The 19,314-nt window shown below is 37.3% G+C and overlaps 1 protein-coding gene across 2 annotated transcripts in view; it reads left to right on the forward strand.

Moving 5' to 3' along the window:
- The window catches only part of DDAH1 (dimethylarginine dimethylaminohydrolase 1), a 135,683-nt gene that overhangs the window by 57,762 nt on the left and 58,607 nt on the right, over positions 1 to 19,314 (forward strand). Inside the window, exon 2 of one of the 2 annotated variants that reach the window (XM_047085864.1) lies at positions 14,366 to 14,416. The exons of the other annotated variant lie outside the window; for it this stretch is intronic. Within the exon in view, the coding sequence (XP_046941820.1) occupies positions 14,366 to 14,416 (51 nt within the window). The remainder of the gene's footprint in view (positions 1 to 14,365; positions 14,417 to 19,314) is intronic. 2 annotated transcript variants of the gene reach the window in all.

Consider the following 19,314-nt stretch of genomic DNA (forward strand, 5'->3'; position numbering starts at 1 on the left):
AGCAGAGCCTGCTTGGGATTCTCTCTCTCTCTCCCCCTCTCTGTGCCCCTACCACACTCCTGGCTCTCTCTCTCTGTCTCTCTGTCAAAATATATAAACACTTAAAAAAAAAAAAAAAAGAGGAAGATAAAGTAGCCAGAGCAAAACTCTTTCAAAGCAGAAAATTCCTTGTTCTGTACTTATGTTTGTCAAGAGCAAAAGAAACTGAGAAACATGACTTTTTCCAACACTGGGAGAAAAAAAGAATTTGATTTCATGAATTATTTTCATTATTGAGGCTGAAGTTGTGATTGGTGAAGTAGTGCAATGAATCTGATACCCAATTTTAAACTAGAAAAATCCATATTGTAAACCTGGACCTGCCTTTGCATAGCTATGAACTCAAGCAAGCAATTTAAATTCCATGTGCATTGTCTTCTAACTCTAAAGCAGGAGAAATAATACCTATTTCTAAAATGGATGTTGGAAGAGACAAATGACAAATGCAAGCAAAAGAATTTAACTCTTTTGAATTTTATGTAAGCATAAGATAGGATGTTCCGGTATAATCTCTACCTATATACATATACTGACTGGGTATCTGTTGCATACTGTTTACCAATTTTAAATGTGCAAATTATTGTTTAAGATAATCTTGCATAATCCTTGGGTCAATATTACGGAAAAACTAACAATCAGTTCTTTCAGTTTTCTGATTTCAAAAAGCCTCCTTTCAGATTTAAATTGAATGGGCAACCATTATTTCTAGTGCTTAAAAACACAGTGGCATCCCCTTGGAAATCCCTAATTAGTAGTAGCTGTGGTCTAATTAGGTAAAAATGATAATCTAAGAAAGTCCATTGATTGTTTTAAAAGCAAGATATTGTAATTCAAGCATATTTCCAGATGCCAGTGAATTGCTGGAAAGCTGCAAGTTTAACTTTCCGCTCTGATAGAGTTTTAAAAGAGGTCAGAGTACGTTTTACCATAGTGTCTAGCAATGTGAGTTTGTGCAGACCTTTTGGCAGACATTCCTGCACACTCAAGCTAAATCAATGAATCATCCATTGTTGGCCGGCCCCGCTCTCAGTTGCTAAGAGATTTTTCAAGCATACTGAGGCTGCTTCATTCTACATGGTCTGTAAAAAGAACAAAATGTATTAAATTTGTAAATGTCTCCTCTTTCCTAATTAAAACTTTGCCCAGGACTTTAATATTTGGGGCAAAGAGAAAGTCAGTGTGTAGCTGGAGGGTTTCTACTGGGGAAAAAATAGGAGAAAACTTCCTGTTAATAGCTCTTCAGAACTATGTGTGTGGAGGAAATGGAAATATTTAAAAAGTGGACGCAGACACCAAAAACAAAAACTCAACTAGGAAGGTCTAAACTCTTTTAATGAAAAATTGTGTGTGTGCATGTGTGTGTGTGTGTGTGATTATGTTTCAAATGAATAAGGTTTTCTTCCGGTTTTATTAAATGTACTTTAATTTTCATTTCTCTGAATCATACAGACTTTCTTTCTAATTTAGCCTATAATTTTAAAGCTTTGATGTAATAGTTTTTAAATGTAGAAATTTAAAAATACCATAAAAATAAAATGTAGTTTTTTTCAACTTACTATTTATGAATGTATAAAGTTTATTATGTTTTATATATATCCTTACTGATATTTCAAGTTTTAAAATATATAATAATTGTTTTCCTTATGTTCTTTTGGGACTCTGATAATTTCACATTATTGAGAATCCCATAATTTATCATAGAGGCTAGTGATTCATATGATGAGAGGAAAAGGATGTTTGGACTACAGATTTTAAAAGAGAAAGAGAAAGAGAGCATAACAAATCTTAACTTAAAAACAAGCTATTTTTTTTTTATTTTTTTTTTAAGTTTATTTATTTTTGAGACAGAGAGAGACAGAGCATGAACGGAGGAGGGGCAGAGAGAGAGGGAGACACAGAATCGGAAGCAGGCTCCAGGCTCTGAGCCATCAGCCCAGAGCCCGACACGGGGCTCGAACTCACGGACCGCGAGATCGTGACCTGAGCCAAAGTCGGACGCTTAACCGACTGAGCCACCCAGGCGCCCCCCAAAAAAATTTTTTTTAACGTTTATTTATTTTTGAGACAGAGAGAGACAGAGCATGAACGGGGGAGGGGCAGAGAGAGAGGGAGACACAGAATGGGAAACAGGCTCCAGGCTCCGAGCCATCAGCCCAGAGCCCGACACGGGGCTCGAACTCACGGACCGTGAGATCGTGACCTGGCTGAAGTCGGACGCTTAACCGACTGAGCCACCCAGGTGCCCCAAAAACAAGCTATTTTTAAAGTTATTGGATTTGAGTCTGTTCTTTAGTTTCCCAGGATAAAATGCTATTCCATAAATCTCTCATAAAGATGAAGCTTTGGAGATAAGAATGTGGGCTTTGAAGTTGGACAGGCTTGAATTATGATCCTGGCTGCTCCATGTTCTAGATGGTGTGACTTTGGGCAAGTTACCTTCTTTGGGCTTCCACTTCCACATTTGTAAAATAACATAACAAAGTACATCACAACAGGTTGCTATAGGATTCAAGTGAGGAAACGTCATAGCCTTGTCACATAGTGGGTACTCAGCTCTCAGCTTCTCTAGAACTGTTGGGGACTGGTTATTGATATTCTCTTAAATGCTCACAACCAAACCTTGTTTGTTTTAAGTTGGCAATATTACTATTTGTTTTACTTCTAATTTCAACAGAGATGTATTCAGATGAGTGGATGAGAACATTGATCTCATGTTGCGGAGCTTGGGATAAGAGCGCATGAAAAGTCTTACGCCTTGGCCTTCTTTCTTGCAGAGAAACAAAACATTTGTGATTCGTGGCTTCCTGCCTCCCCTCTCTCTATGAGGTCCTCTTTTTGTGGACCCCACCTTCTTTCAAGACCTCTATTCCAACATGCCATCTCCAGTTTACTATTCACTGCTATAAAGCAGGACTTCATCGAGGGCACTTTCGTTTTAGCCAAAAACCAAGTATTTCCCCAGCCAAATGCAGAGTAAGGAATGAACTGTACCTTAGTACTACTACCAGCCCTGTTCTGTTGACCCAGAACATTACTTTTTAAGACTTCAAAGCAAGCTTACAGAAAAATAAAGACTGACCCTATTTATGTGTTTAAACTTCCTGACACCTGTGTTTGTGTAGAGGAAATAACTCAATGTCTGTACTAACAATTTGATGACATACACCCTTTATAGAACCAAGTACATTATTTTTACAGTAAGTTTTTTTAATGTCAGGGAAAAACAGTATCTTTTCCTCAGGTGTTTGAGTGTTTTCCCTCTGTAGTCTTAGATACAGTTTTAATCCTATTTCTTTTAGGTAATCTTTGTTATGCTTGATTGTAGATCAAATGGAAACGAACCCATTTGGCCTATCATTGAATTAAACTCAAGAGACTTGCTAGCATCTCTGCTCTCAGAATAATATGAAGTGGCAGCTGTATAGAACTGATAGAGAATCTGGTAGCCCCCGCATAAAAAGAGAAGTCCTAATGTAGCTGAACAGTATCCACAAAAGAACGTGTCTGTCCCTGCCCAGAGAGGATAAAACAGAGGTAAATGACAGAGTGAGGATGTAATGCTTAGGCTGTCCTAGGGCAAATGGTAGAGCTGGACATTCCCTGGCAAAAATGAAGCAAAATAAAACCCAAAGGAAAGAACTTTAGGTTTAATGCATAAAGAGATTATGGTCCCCCAAAATAAAAATTAAAAAAACCAGCATAAACTGACTTAAATTGCAGGGGTGGCATTCAGTAAGCACTACAGGGTAAAACTCTTGTGGTTTCCTGTTGGAGTTTCACTTTGCAAATACTTTTCATACAATTCAACTTGAGAGAGAGAGAGAGAGAAGGAGGGAGAGGGAGAATTTTCCCTCACTTTCTAAATCATGGCTCAGTAGTGTGTTATAAAACACTGAGAACGGAAAAGCCATTACGTGGAATATAAAGAAATACTTGAGTCTACAATATCATTGAACTCTTGGATTCAGTTTCAGCAGACATGTTCTGTATTCCCACAAGAGTCTGGAAAATTGACTTCTATTTTTTTCTGTCTGGAGTTGCAGTTAGTGTTATTATTTGCTCCATGGCTCAATCCGGGTCAGACTGTTCTGCAGTAACACAGGTGGATGTTAAAACAGGGAATCTGTTGAAAAGATTGTGGAGGAACTGCTTCCCTAAAGCAGTTTTGGATGGCAGTTTGGTGGCAGTCAGCTATGGTAAGGACAAATGAAGCCTAGCAGTACCTTCTAGAATGGGGTCTTGCAAGGTTTGTCACCTGCAATCTTTAGGAGAAGTTTCATGTAAAATGGGTCTTTAGGACCAGGTGGCATCCTCTAAGAAGTGGATCCTAGAAGTGGAGGTTGTTGAATTCTCTTAATATTTGTGAATTGTAATGTTGTTCTGCATGTCTCTAATTAGCCTTATTTGTGAAATACAATACGCATTTCTTAAAGGAAAATTCCATAAATCTTTTGTGTAGGATTTAAAATATTGTAGAAATTTACTGTTAAAAACTAGTTATAGAAAGATTTCTTATCCTATTGAAGGTAGCAGAAAGAATATAGTTATGATTTAAGGTATAGAAATTGTTTTGTATTACATAAAGTGTTTTATTGTCAGCAATTACATTGTTAAAATGTAACATGTAAATTTTGCCAAGGGTACATATATCTACTTGTAAGTGATCACACAAGGGAAACTATATTTTATGTGTTCAGCCCATTGAATTATTTTTCTAGTAAACAACCTAGCATAAAATAGACTGAAACATCCATTTATTTTAGCAACTATGTTAAATTACAGATTAATGGTCCAAAATAAAATTTGAACTGATTTAATACATAATTCAGCATTAGGGGGGAAAATAGATCTTTTTCCAACTGAGAATAGACATTTTTTTTTTCTTTTGTGACTAACTTATTTTCCCCTTAATAAGTTTAGGACATGCCTGAACCACAGCCAGCCTTAAGAATCCCTTTGTTCAGAAATGTTCAGTGTTATATTGACTAAGGAGCAACTTGGGGGTTGAAAAATAGATCAGTGTTTCAATTTCTGACTTTAGACTATTTTTAAAGTGCGGAGAGTTCCAACTGAAAAATTGCAAATGCTCCAGGACACTGTGCCTGGAAATAAGATTCCTGAATAGTAGAGCTTGGGGATGTTTAGGCGGCCCTTACAGAAATGAGCCTTCAAGTACATTTTAAGTACACGGTGTCTCGCACGTTTTGAATGGTTCTTCTCAGATTTTTCTTGGATATAACGATTTCATTTTGTTTTGCTTCTTTTCTGTAATTCTGTTTGTTAAACCCAGGAGTTTCCATGCCCAAGGGAAAATTTTCCTCAAACTTGCTATCATTCCTCTCCAGATCAAACCCCAGAAGCCCTAGGGAGGGTCCCAGCTCACTGCCGACTCACAGATTCCCTTCTTATCACTTGGAACAGACACTCCTCTGTGGGCACATACACTGCTGTCTTAAGAGAGCAGATATCTGTTGAGGTTAAACTAATATTTTTTGGAGCAAAAACAAGAATCCTGAGATTTTTATTGGTTAATTGTGTTTTCTAGAAATGGAACTTGAGGTCAGCTGTATTTACCAGAAAATCCAGAAAAGCATTTGATATCTTGGTATTTGTAAGAAATTACAGATTTCAGAAGAAAATATCAAATTAATCTGAGTCTGAAACAGTGTGGGAAGTTCATATATACTATCTTTTCAAAATATTTTGTCAATAAAAAATTTGGATGGCAGTCTCACTTGTTATTAGGTGAAAGACGGGATTGAGGAGAAAAAAAAATTCACACTTAGACCCTAGCTGGAAAAGAGAAACAGGAGGTGAATTTTTTTAAAAAAATGACACTTTCAGGGAACATTAAAAAGGAACTAGGTGCAGAACAGTTTATGAAAACATTTTCTTTCAAATAAGGTAATAGTGTTTCTTTTTAAAAATTTATATGTAACAATATGATTCTATAGCTAAATGAAAGGATTTTTAAAATAGCTCAAAAGCTGCTTCTCTTAAAATTCAAAGTAAAATTATATTTCAGCCTCATTGCAACCTTTTTTCCTTAAGGTAGATATGAACCATGCCCTTCTGTATATGCTTTAAAACTGTCGTTAGTATTTTGGATATATTTAGTAGTTCTTTTCTGCCCCGTGAAAAGTGAATAAATACAAATAAAAAGAACCTTTTGGGGCACCTGGGTGGCTCAGTAAGTTGAGTGAATGACTTCAGCTCAGGTCATGATCTCACAGTCTGTGAGTTCGAGCCCTGCGTTGGGCTCTGTGGTGACAGCTCAGAGCCTGGAACCTGCTTCGGACTCTGTGTCTCCTCTGTCTTTTCCTTCCCCCTGCCCCCCTTGTGTTCGCTCTGTCTATTCAAAATAAATAAATATTAAAAAAAATTTTTTTTTAAAGAACATGTCAATAATGGAGGATTTCACTTTCAATGAATTTCAAGTTTTCACAGTAGTCTCTCTTCTCTCTTAGGAGCTCTAGGCCTGTGGAAAAAGGGAACATTGTCATTTTATTGTCAGATGGCGTCAACACAGTTTATTATCATAGGTACTTTTAAATACCCAAAGGCAGTTTCTACACAGAAATTTACTGATGAAAGAGTAGCAAGTTAGTGTTCTGAGAAGTATTGACTTTTCAGCTCATTGTTCTAGAATTGTATAGATAAAACTTTAGAAATCCCAGATATTTGCTTGCTGTGTCTTTGAAGAGTATAATCGCATTGTGGGTGTGGATGATGTCTCTGCTTACGTTTTTATATGTTTTCCATTTTTGCATCCTCATGCTGCTGAAGGAATAGAAGACAGCTTAGTAGCATATATAAAATACAAAGTAGAATCAATCAGAATACGGATAAAGGAAGAAAATAAGAATAATTGCCATTGGGAAGAGCCAGGAATGCAGTTTATGATACACATGGTCTAGACACTGTTACAGATGGGCTACAAATTCCACTATAAGCTTTCTACTGCCAGCAGTAAGAGGTGGACCTTGTAGGTGCTTCAGTCTGAGGACACAAAGATGCAGGCAAATCAGTTCATGAGAACTGATAGTGTTCTTACTACTAAGCTCAGAATTTCCTCTTGGGGCCCCATGTGACCAGAGTGTGATGATGTAAATACCATCATCTATCACTTTTCTGTGGTAGGTGCAACTCACTGAGTTCAGTATTACAGTAGGTAAACTCTCTTGATTTGGGTGTACATTTTAGTATTTCTGGAAGAGTAGTAGACTGTGTGTTCTTCAGGCAGTCCTCCCTGATTGTTTTTAATAAATTGTGCCAATGAGTACATGATTTTATTATGAAAAAGTGGCAGAGATACAGCAAAACAAAGCCAAGATTTTCCTGAGCAAAAATTTTGAGTTTACTCAGGCACATGGACCAAAAAACAAGAACAAAAAACAAAAGTAGGCCTTCACAGCTCCCTAGTTCTGTCCCATTATTAACAGGGCTGACATAAATACCATCTCTAAAAACTGTGAGGTCCTATGGGGCACCTGGGTGGCTTGGTCGGTTAAGCGTCCGACTTCGGCTCAGGTCATGATCTCACGGTCTGTGAATTCGAGCCCCGCGTCAGTCTCTGTGCTGACAGCTCAGAGCCTGGAGCCTGTTTCCGATTCTGTGTCTCCCTCTCTCTCTGCTCCTCCCCTGTTCATGCTCTGTCTCTCTCTGTCTCAAAAATAAATAAATAAATAAATAAATAAATAAATAAATAAATAAATAAATATTAAAAAAAAAAAAAAACAACTGTGAGGTCCTATATCTACACTCCTTATGACCAAAATAAAATCTCAACAAAACATGTATTAAACATGTCTTGAACTTGGGTGATACTGTTTCCTTGCATTGACTTCAACATGAACTATTTGAAAACTGCACCCCCAGGCAACTAACAGATTTAATTTCTCCCAAATTATTACTTATAAGACATATAAACAATGGAATAACTTTGGTTTTAGGATATTTGAGTTACAAATATTTGAGTCATTTTTTTTTTTTATTTTTCTGTTTTGGTAATTATAGGTTATAAGCTTGTCTTATCAGGCCATTCCTAGTGAGAGGTAAAATAAACCAAATCAGGAAGCTTGGCTTTCTGCTGTCTATAGCACAAGAACAAGAATCTATTTCATCCAATTAGCATCCTCTCTTTCCTAAGTAAAAAGTTGCACGTGGAGTACAAAATTCAGGAACTCTTTATTTCTTTTCCTCGTGTTTCCTGAAAGGAGCCCATTGCACTGAACCATTCTGGTCCTCTGATCCTTGTCAGCAAGTTGCTATTCCTGTTGTTGGTCAGCCACATTTTTTAGTGGATTTGCAAGTCACTTTACTCAAAGTAGGAAGCAGATTCTATCTTTCTCTCTTTGCTCAGCAAAGCATGCCCCTGTGTTTCCTCTTTCCTTGTGGAATGTCTTGGGACAGGTGGGTGAGGTGAATATTGGTGCATTGGGTTTTAAAATGACATTGGCCCAGCTCATGGATCAGGTTGTTCTCAGTTCTGATTGGAAAGCAGGAGACCTTGCCAGTTCTACAGTTAGATTCTTACCAGGGGACCCCGTATAAAGTTCATATCTGATCCCCATTTCCCTTTGTTTCTTCCTAATTAGCCATAGTGTGGAGAAGAGGATGGGGTAGTAATTGATACCCCTAACCGCTTGCAAATAAGGCAAGGACACTGAGGTAGGATTAGGCTTGACCAGACCTAGAAAAGTATGTGACGGTATATTCTTTTCTGTCCTTTGACTTCAGATGTAAAGTTGGCCAGAGATTCTTTTCTCTATGGTAAGTAATAAAGATATTCCTTGGGGTTTTTGTTGTTGTTGTTGTTGTTGTTGTTGTTGTTGTTGTTGGAAGTTAAAAGGTCTAGAAATGTCAAGTTCGGTTACACATTCTTTGGCCATTACTGCTGAATTATATTAGCATAACTGTAATAGAAATTTTAGGTATTTTACTCCTGGTGATCCTGCTACCTCAAATATCCTCCTTAGGCCCTCCCCGCTTTCATTTTCCTTTTGGAGGGCTAATTCCAACTTTAGCTAGAATGTGAGTTCTCTGAGGTCAAAGAGTTAATCTTAATCATTCTTGTATCCTGTCATTCGGTTCATTCATCCCTTATGTATATATTCATTTAAAACAAACAAACAAACAAAAAACAACTAACTTATTGGCATCTCCAGTGTGGTAGGCTTGCACCAGGTCCCACAGTGATGTAGCCACCAACATGAGAGCAGAGATGCTGCCCTCACAGTTTCTGGTAAAGCCCCTCATGACAAAAGGATTTCAACTGAGTAACTAAAACATTGAGCACAGGGCCTCATGGCGTCTGTCACTCAGCACACATCTGTTCAGTGGATGAATCCATCAGTAGTGATGAAAGTGGCACATAGTCAGTGTCCTGAGTTTTTTGTACGGATCTTATGGATTCCGAGACTAGAATTTAACACAGAGTGAGTAATTAATATTCAGTAAATAACATTTACTGTGGGTAGGGCACCATGCTAAGTGCTTTATATATACCATTTTCTTCATCACAAAAACCCTGTCAGGTACAAACAACTTTTAATGTCCATTTTACAAATGAGGAAACTGAGGGTCAGAATATAAGTAACTTGCCCAGTCAACTAGCAACTATCAGAACAAGGATTCGAATGGAGTTGTTCAATTCCAAAGCTAGTGAACCTAAGCATTTTGCTGTACAACTTCCCAGGGGTTATCTATTTCTATTCCTTTTAGTGAAACTTGGACCAGTGGGACCTTAACAAAGAAGCCATCTATCAGTCAGGAGACCAAATATTCCACATTAAAAGCAGACAAAAATAGCTTCATCAGGAGCACAGTGAAGGTCATGCTTTTTTTCTTTTTTGTCACTTTTTCAGAGAGTCATTGATGGTCTTAGAGTGGTAGTATATACCAGGACTTTCCCGAATGCTACATCCAGCTAAGCTAAAGAGGAGTTGCCTATGGATTCTTATAATGAAACTTACATGAATTTTAATATAAAATGTAATTTTATAGTTTACTAAGGGATCTAATGATTCTGGACAACACATCTAGAAATGGAATAAGGGAGGGGGGAAGTGAGACAAATTAAATATATTGTTCCCTCCCACTGTGCCTCCAACTTTACTTCTTAGGGAAAACAGTAAAGATAGGTTAAAATTATGTAATTACTTTTCATTCAAACCATGCAGATTATTTCCATAGTCTCATAGTTTATGACATTTACTGTCTATATAACTTGTATTTACAGAGCTAATGTTCAAGAAGCAGTTTGGGGGTTTTTTTCTTAACAATAGTAGCCACAGTAACAATACCTAAAATTGTTTGCTGTGTGCCAGGCTTTGTGCTGAAGCTTTTACATGCATTATTTCACTTTATCATTCCCGCAACCCTAGGAGACAGTTATAATCTCCACTTTAAAAACAAGGACCCAAAAGTTGGACAGGTAGAGTAATAGCTCAAGGTCAAGGAACCAAGATTTGGAGAGGTTGAGGACTGTCTCAGGGTAACCGACCTAATAAGTGCCTGATTCCAGTGTCCATGGACTCAGTTACTCTACTGGCCCACCCTCTTGAGAGGTTAGCCTGACTGCTGGCTAAACTGCCATCAGGTAAAGCCTTGCAGTCCATACATAGGAGTTTCCCAGGGCAAAGTGATCTGGAGAAGAGAATGACCCATTTCCAACTTGATAATACTCTCGTAAAGTGGTTTTTAAAATGAGATAGTCCTCCTAAAAGCAAATTATTAAGGAACACCCATCATTGAAATTATATTTAATACCTATTTACTACTTATTTTCTTCTAAGAGGATCCTGGTTTCCTTCTCCAGGCCTGAATTTTATGTTTTTTCCCAAGCCATTCTGAATTTTTGTTTGCTTCAGGTTAGAAAAGCTCCCTGGGTATAGCTGTGGTTTGATGTTTTCAGCTGCTTTGCTCTGTGCTGATGGTTTTGACTCCTTCAGTAAAGGTACGCTGGCCTACCATGGCTCTCTTATATAGGAGCTCAAATAGATATTGCAGAGGAGAAGAATCACAGCAGTTATGAATTGTGTTTCTGGGTCTCTGTAAATTTTAATATAATGGTTACATTTTCTTATTAATCATTTTGCTACAGGTTCATCTCCTAAACACACTCCAGAAACACTGCTGCATAGTTTCAAATGGCCTTCTTAATTAGCTTCCAAGCTCTATTAGAGTTAATAGCTATATCAAAGCATAGCACTTAAAAAAAATTTTTTTAAGTTTATTTATTCTGAGAGAGAGAGAGAGAGAGAGAGCGAGAGAGAAAGCACACACAAGCAGGGGAGGGGCAGAGGGAAGGAGAGACAGAATCCCAAGCAGGCTCCAGGCCATCAGTACAGAGCCCAATGCAGGTCTCAAACTCATGAACCGTGAGTTCATGACCTTAGCTGAGATCAAGAGTTGGCCACTTAGCCAACTGTGCCATCCAAGTGCCCCCCAGAGCATAGCATTTTAAATAACATTTAAATAAATCCTGAAGGAGTTTTATCACACTTAGTAGTCTGTTCCCTTTCATGCCATTGTCACCAAAATCATCAAGAATCATTATACTTGTTCTTACAGAAGTATTTTCTAGACCATCCATTTATTTGTTAAAGGGGAGGATGTTGGTCCTCACTGTTTTAATGAGAAAAAACAATCACTTGAGTTAGGAGAAATTACAGAATGTTGTCACATAGGTTCAGGTAAGTAAAGTTACAATGTTTAGTGTCTGGGCTTGAGCCTTTTACTTCTAGCCAGTAAAGCCTCCAGGAATTTCTCTTTTGCTGTAAACAGTTAGAAAACTGGACCAATTATGTGAAACACTAGTTTTCAGACAATGTACAAGAAGAAGTATAGGACTGTGATCCTTAAAGGGATGGAAACAAATGAAGTGAGATGTCCGGTTGCCCCAGGTCACTGTCTGGAGTCAGTTTCCAGAGAGAAGGGGAACAGAACAGAGCCCAGGGATCTTGCCGAGTTCACAGGACAAAGATCAGAGTATGGGGAGATCAAGATGGTAGAATTTTCAGGACGAAGTACTGGGGGTGAGGGAGCTTCATGATGAGAGCATTCTAGACATCTGCAGAATTGTTCCTTCAGTCTTGGGCTGCAAATTTATTAGTCTATGCATACTTAAGAGCAACTACTTAACACTGGAGAGAGAAACACTAGAAAATAGACCAAAAAATTCCTGGAACTCACAGTACATGGGAATAGTTCATATTCATATCAGCCAGCATAGAGAGATCTCAAAACATGTATATGAATGAGAGAGACAGACAGACAAAGGAGAGAGTCAGTAGTGCAAAGGGATCTTATGATCAGGATTGGAATAAATGGCCAGAGAAATCAACATGGACAATGTAACCAGTGACCAGTGGGAATATGACCATTTCAGCTATGACCGTGCCAGTGATCAAGAATCTAGGACCATGGTGACATGATTGTATATCCTGGAATATTCCAGCACGAGACTCTCTATAAATGCTCAGTGTGAATGTTGCCTAGAAAGAAAGGTGGCAGGGTGCCCTAGTGGCTCAGTCAGTTAAGCGTCCGACTCTTGATCTCGGCTCAGGTCATGATTTCATAGTTTGTAAGCTTGATCCCCACATCCGACTCTGTGCTGGCATTGCAGAGCCTTCTTGGGATTCTCTCTCTCTCTCTCTCTCTCTCTCTCGCTCACTCCCCTTCTTTCTCTGCCCCTCCCATGCTCTTTCTCTCTCTCTCTCTCCCAAATAAATAGACTTTAAAAAAATAAAAAAGAAAAAGGTAGAGAAGAAAAGGAAAGACCTAAATTTAACTTAGTTTGAATTTTAAATGATTAAGAAGTTACTGGATTTGACTACATGTATCTGAATTGTTTTCTGTCTCTAGAAAATGTGTTCAATTATAGGAAAATAAAATCATTTATATATAACAATTTGTAGTTTTTAAAATTGTCTGCTGGCATATTATTTAATGTCATGGGACCTGATTGATCATCTTTGAAATAGGGAAAATAATATCAACCTCATACAACTGAATAAGATTTCAAAGGATAATTTATGGTGGCGGGGGGGAGGGGACATTTATACATTTAGAAGAAAATTTCCAGTGTGAATGTTAGGTAAGCTTAGGTTTTCTTGGGTTATTTTGTGGGTTTTTAAAAATTTTTTTAATGTTTATTTATTTTTGAGAGAGAGAGAGAGAGGCAGACTACAAGGGGGAGGGGCAGGGAGAGAGAGGGAGAGACAGAATTGGAAGTAGACTCCAGGCTCTGAGCTGTCAGCACAGAGCCCAACTTGGGGCTCAAACTCACAAACTGTGAGATCAGGACCTGAGCTGAAGATGAACGCTTAACCGACTGAGCCACCCAGGCACCCCAGGTTATTTTGTTTTTTATGTGAGCTCTACACCCAGCACAGGGCCCGGATTCATGACCCCCAGATTAAGAAAGAGTCTCATGCTCCATGAGCCAGCCAGGTGCCCCCAGGCTTAGGTTTTTAAACCAATGTGATTTCTGTTATTTCAGGAGGCTTGCTCTGGCTACCATGAATATGATAACTTGAAGAAAGGAGGGCCATTAGGAGGAGACCAGTTAGGAGGCTTTGTTCAGACAACAGGGAATGAGGCCATATTTAGGAAATTGCCGTGTTTTGGGTTCAAGAGCCTTTCCAATGGTACAAATGTGAAGAAGGGTAAGGAATTAGGGAGGAGTCAGAGATGACTCCAAGGTTACAGGCTTGATGACTAGGAGGACAAGGATGATATTAACTGCGTTCAAAAGTAAGGATGTCAGCAGGTTTGAGAAAAAGATGAGTTCAGTTTAAAGCACACTGAACATTGAGTACAAAGATGCCCTCCAGAAAAAGAAGTCAACAGTATTGTAATGGTTAAGAGTGAGGGTGTGGTGTGGCTCTGGAGGCAGACTCTTGGAAAAGTTACTTAAGCTTTCAGTGCCTCAGTTTCCTTTTGTGGAGAACAGTGGTGAAAATAGTGCATACTTCATGGATTTGTTGGAAAGCTTGAATATAAAGTCATCCAGGAGGAATACTTAGAAAGGCACCATCTTTGAATGTAGCTACTTTGGCCACTGTTGGTGGGAGGATGGTACAAAGGGCATGAAGAAAGGGCACTTCTCACTGCTGTGGATGACAAGAGATACAGCTCTGAACATTTAACTAGCTGGTGACTTTGAACAAGGGATTCAGCCAGACCTCAGTTCATGTGTGAAAATGAGGGATTAGGTAATTCTCTATAAGGCCTCTTAGAGCTCTTACCATTGTGTGATTGTGTTGAGGCTGAAAGTAAAATTTGTCACAGATAAACCATAATGGAAATAATTTATTCACAGATAATGGAGCAGTCAATGGTGTTCATCACATTTTTGAGTACCTGTGTGTCCGTAAGTCATATTTTTGCATTTAAAGCACATTAGAAATTTAAACATGATAAAGGTAAAAAGCTTTTTGAAATTTGCCTCTGGAGATTTTTTTTTTTTTAATTTAGAATTTCAACTGTGCATTGTTCTAGTGGCTTTTCTATTTACCTGTCACTGTAAATTTTCTGCAGAGTTTCTGGTAAATGTATGGAGTCTTCTCCTGTTATGCTTGGCTTAGTGATGTCACAAAATAGCTGTCTGGACGCTTACTTCATCTGCAAGAATAGGGTTTTTCATTTGCCAGGATTTTCACTTGTTAAAAAGGGTCTCAGTCTCCGTAGACAGGGTATTAATTTGCTGTTTTTAGATAAGCCTTCTAGAGCAGAATGCAATCCTCTTCCCATTAGGTTACTAGAAATTTTTATTAATAGAAACATGCTAAGCACATAAACAAAGTTAAGATTTGCATGTGGCATACACAGGGGAAAGTTTATGAAGGAGGAGCTATAAGGAAAAAATACCAAAGAACTTCCTCTTAATAGCTTATACCTCCCCTATCATTTTACCTTTTAATAGGGGAGGTTTTCTTCACCCTTATTTTCTTTAACCCTTTCTGGCTTTCAAAATCTGATACCTACCCATATGTATTGAACAAAATCATTTTTCACTTATGCCCTTTTTAAATTACAATATGCAGAATATGGTTGAAATAATAGGATGAAGTCCAGTTAAGTCACCTGTAAAAATCAGCCTAAATTACTTTATTATCTCATATTCATGCTGAAAACTTTCTTCATATGACACATGTTTAGTATTCACTTTAGATACATTTTCAAAATGTTCAGCTATCAGAATAAGAAATCAAATACAAAAACTGTATCACAGTTTATACTACATATTTTCCAGTTTTTCATGTGAGTAGGCTTCAAATATTAATAAGCGGAAGAGAGGTTGTTAACTTATTTGGGAAGCCAAATATTCAATTCTCAGATTACTCAAAGGTCTTATTGTACATGGGTGTGTATGTATCATGTATGTATGTTGGTGAGGAGAGAGTTATGTTTGCTTTGGGAAAGAACCGTTTAGGGAAAATCTGGCAGACACTGTAAATAGCTATGATTTAAAATTTTTTTCTTATCAGTTGAAAAATACCTGGGCCACTAACTGTGCATTGTTTGGAAACTTGTAAAAATGTGCCCACCTGGATAATGTCACAGAGGGCTATGGTCCCCACTCTTGTCTTCCGATGCCAAGCCACATGTATTCTGTAATCTTGGTTTTGTCAGATGACAGATGCTTCCTCCTTTCATGCCACAAAAAGTGAAATTCCAGCTAATATGAAAACTTTATAAATGAAGTCTGGTAATTGTACTTGAGTCTAAGAAGACAATTTAAATTTATATGTATATATAATTAATTATGTATTAATTATTTTCAAACTGTTTAAGTAGAAACTATTTTACATTAGTAGTCTTAACATTGACTTTTTGTCTTAAAAAATTTTTACTGAGTCAGGAATCTTGTTATAGTGTAAACATGGGCCTTGGGTCCTAAGTCCTGCTTTTGCCCCTATGACTGAGAAAAGTTAATTAAACCTAATGGAACTTGGTCCCTTGATCTGTATGACTGCTAAGACCTCTTCTGATTTTAATAGTCCATGATTCTATAAGTTATATGATGTGCTAGTTTCTTTCCATTTAATTCTCCAGTTCAGAAATTTATCACACATATATCTGCATCTAGCTTTGACATCTATTAGGTGATCTATTAGGTGATCAATAAATATTTATTAAAGTAATGGTATGTGTATTTTGCTGTTTCTGATGGGTTGTGAAATTACTGTAATTTCACAGCTTTTTATATTGGGCTGTTACTCATCTTTATTTTTGCTGAATGATATTATTGCTGCTTTAACATTTACTTACTCTCTGCCATAGTTTTGTGCATGATGTGGAGTTGTTTTTATGTGTTTCAGAGAGGAAGCTGGAGGAAAAACTCTTTCACTACACCTAATTTTAGTCACCCTAAAAAGATAGATACAAATACTATCATAATCATAAAATAATCCAGAAAGTAAAGTTTACTTTTATTCAGCTTGACTTTACTAGTGAGGAAAACAAAAAACAAAACAAAACAAAAACATTCTGTTACTGGCCAGTTGCCCTATGGAAAGAAATTGGAGATACCCATCCTTTCTTCTAAGGCTCTTAGATGGATATACTGAATAGAAAAAAAATACTACAGGATATAAATTGTTTCCTGTTTGATATAAGAATTTTTAAATTAAAACATTTGTTCCCTTAACTTTGATTTTTTTTTCCATCATAGATTTTCAATCAGTCTTTAAATGAGGGATAAACTATTTAACTCAGTCATCAGATAGTACACATAGTGTGTTAGTTCTTTAAAAATGCCTAGTTCTATGGGATATATATTCAGCTTCATATATTTTCAGTATTTAACACTAACACCACAGTGGCTTAATATCCCATTTGTAATGCAGAGAGAGTTAATGAGTTATGCTAGTAAAAAGCAAACTTTAAAGCATTTAATACATTTCATATTATTATTTGTTCTGAGAGACTAACTCAAGATTTATAGGGTTCAATTTTGAACCTCAGAATAAATAAAGAGAAGGGAAGCCAAAACTTCCCTGGTGTTGAGGAAAAACCCTTGCTTTCTAACTTCCTATGAATGGCAGTATTGTTCCCCACAGTATAGGGGAGCCGGGACCTTGCCATTCCATACTAAGGCTTGTTTTTATTTTTAAGGAATGTCGGAAAATTGTGGAAATGAATGTTTTTTCTTTTTCTTCTTTCCTTAATACCTCATGGATCCTGACCTTTTCCTTTAAACTGGTTTAGTATGTGTTTCCTTTAAAACTGGTCACTGACCCAAAAATAAGTTTTTCTTTTTCCATGATCTTCTCTAAAGAATTCTGTTAATAGCACACTAAACTGGATTACAAACTTACTGAATAAGTGCTTTGAATTCTGGGCAACCTTGGAATAAAGGGCACAGAAAGAGTAATACTGCATAAAACAAAATTGAGCAAGTTAGTATAAAGGAAAGGAATGCAACTGTATGGTTGATGTGATCAACATCTTCTAGTAGGTTTATTAGCAATTTAATGGAATATGGTTATTCAAGCATAATAATAGCCTCAGTTGAAATGTCTGCTCTGCTCTTTTTCCCATACACTTTGGAATGAGTCGAATGTGACAGTTGAGCTTTCAACAAGCTTCATGAATTTTAAATCCTTTTGAGTCATAAAATGGGTTACATGGCATGTAGTCAGTGTGGACAAGGAGTTGGCAGCCTCGCTGGGTGTTATGGGATATCAGGTGTCTTCAACATACTGAAGACCTGGGTTCACTAGGTGCATTCAGAGGTCTGCTCTGCATATCCACAAAGAACAGAGGACCTCTTTCTGTCCAACACTTAATAATTAATTATTTTGCAATTGTAAGGTTACTTTCCCAGCAATTGGTTCAAGACTTAAACTTCATGTCATCACAGAAGAAAATCTTTACTACTGTCTCAGAACAAATTATTTTGGGGCAGCTAAATATTTCTATGTTTGTTTCCTTCTCCTGTCTGATTCATGTATATTTAAAGAAGAAAACCTCTGTGAATTGTGACATGGATTTGTACCCTCAAATTTTAACACATATCCTAATTGGTCCTAAAGTTATTCTCAATTTCTGTTACCACTGTAAAAATCTGATTCTTTGCTTAGGGATAAAAGTATTGAAATAATCTGAAATTCAATACAGGGAGCTTTACTATTTGTATCTGGAGCTACCTTACAACAAAAGTCTGTTTTCCGAAGATAATTTTTCAGGAAGTCCATTTTAAAGCAATCTCAACTTGAAGTGTGAGTTCATTTTTAAACTACCTTATAACAGTGCCCCATATTTTATTTAAATGTGGCATGTGGGTTCTTCTAGTGTAATTTTATAATAGCATGAGGAAAAAAACAATTTCCTTAACAATTTCCGATAGGAAATTTTGGAAGTTTATGTGACAGATTATTAGTAGTGGTATCTATACATGGTGTTGGGATTACAAGAATTTTTAATGGTTTTATTTTTACTGATCTGTAATTTCTAATTTTTTCTGCATAGAATGTGTGGGATAGGATGTACTACCTTTTTCATCTTGAGTCTAGGGAGAGTGGGTTTTACAGAGACCACTCAGAGTTGATAGATATTCCCTGTATTTGGGAAATGCCCTGGGCACTGGTCTAGGAGATCTGAAGAGCAAGAAACTCAGTGACTAACGGCTTAGATACGGAGCCAAGAAATTGCTGCTTTGTTGGGCACAGATACACTGCCAGAGTTTGTGGAAGTGTTTTCATGGACTAGAAATGTAGGAGCTAAAGCTAGGCTGGGGCTGTTTCAAGTCCAGTCCAAAGGTATAGATAGCTTGGTATACCAAGCAAGGTAGCCCCACAGTGAGAGCCTGAATGGAGCAAACCACCAGTGAACTAGGGGTTAGTAACTCAGGCAAAAAAGACTTCTGAAATGCGGCTACAAGTGGTCTGCTCTTCCTTACCCAGAGTCACATTAGTACTTGAATGTTTAGAATAGTAGAAAGCATGCATTGACAAGCCATGTCCTCTATGCATAGATCTGCCTTGGCATCTGCCTCAGGAGTGATTACTACAGTTGTAGATAGGTAGACAGAGTTTTAGGCATTCAGCTTTTTCCACCAGTGACAACAATCATTATCCACTGACCAAGCAGGGCCCTAAATCATTTTTGCATATTTCCTTTTAGCCTTTGTTAACAATCATACTTATAAAAAAAAATGTTGCAATCTAGTTTTTTGCATAGTCTTCTAACTGCTAAATTTATCCATGTTCTTATTCTTAGAAGTATCTCTTCGTTTCTCCCTGGGTATTTATAAGGATATGCTTC

Source organism: Lynx rufus, unplaced genomic scaffold (genome assembly GCF_022079265.1).
Source record: "Lynx rufus isolate CCGP_SWC_20201006 ecotype Redwood Valley unplaced genomic scaffold, mLynRuf1.p SCAF_2, whole genome shotgun sequence".
NCBI lineage: Eukaryota > Metazoa > Chordata > Mammalia > Carnivora > Felidae > Lynx > Lynx rufus.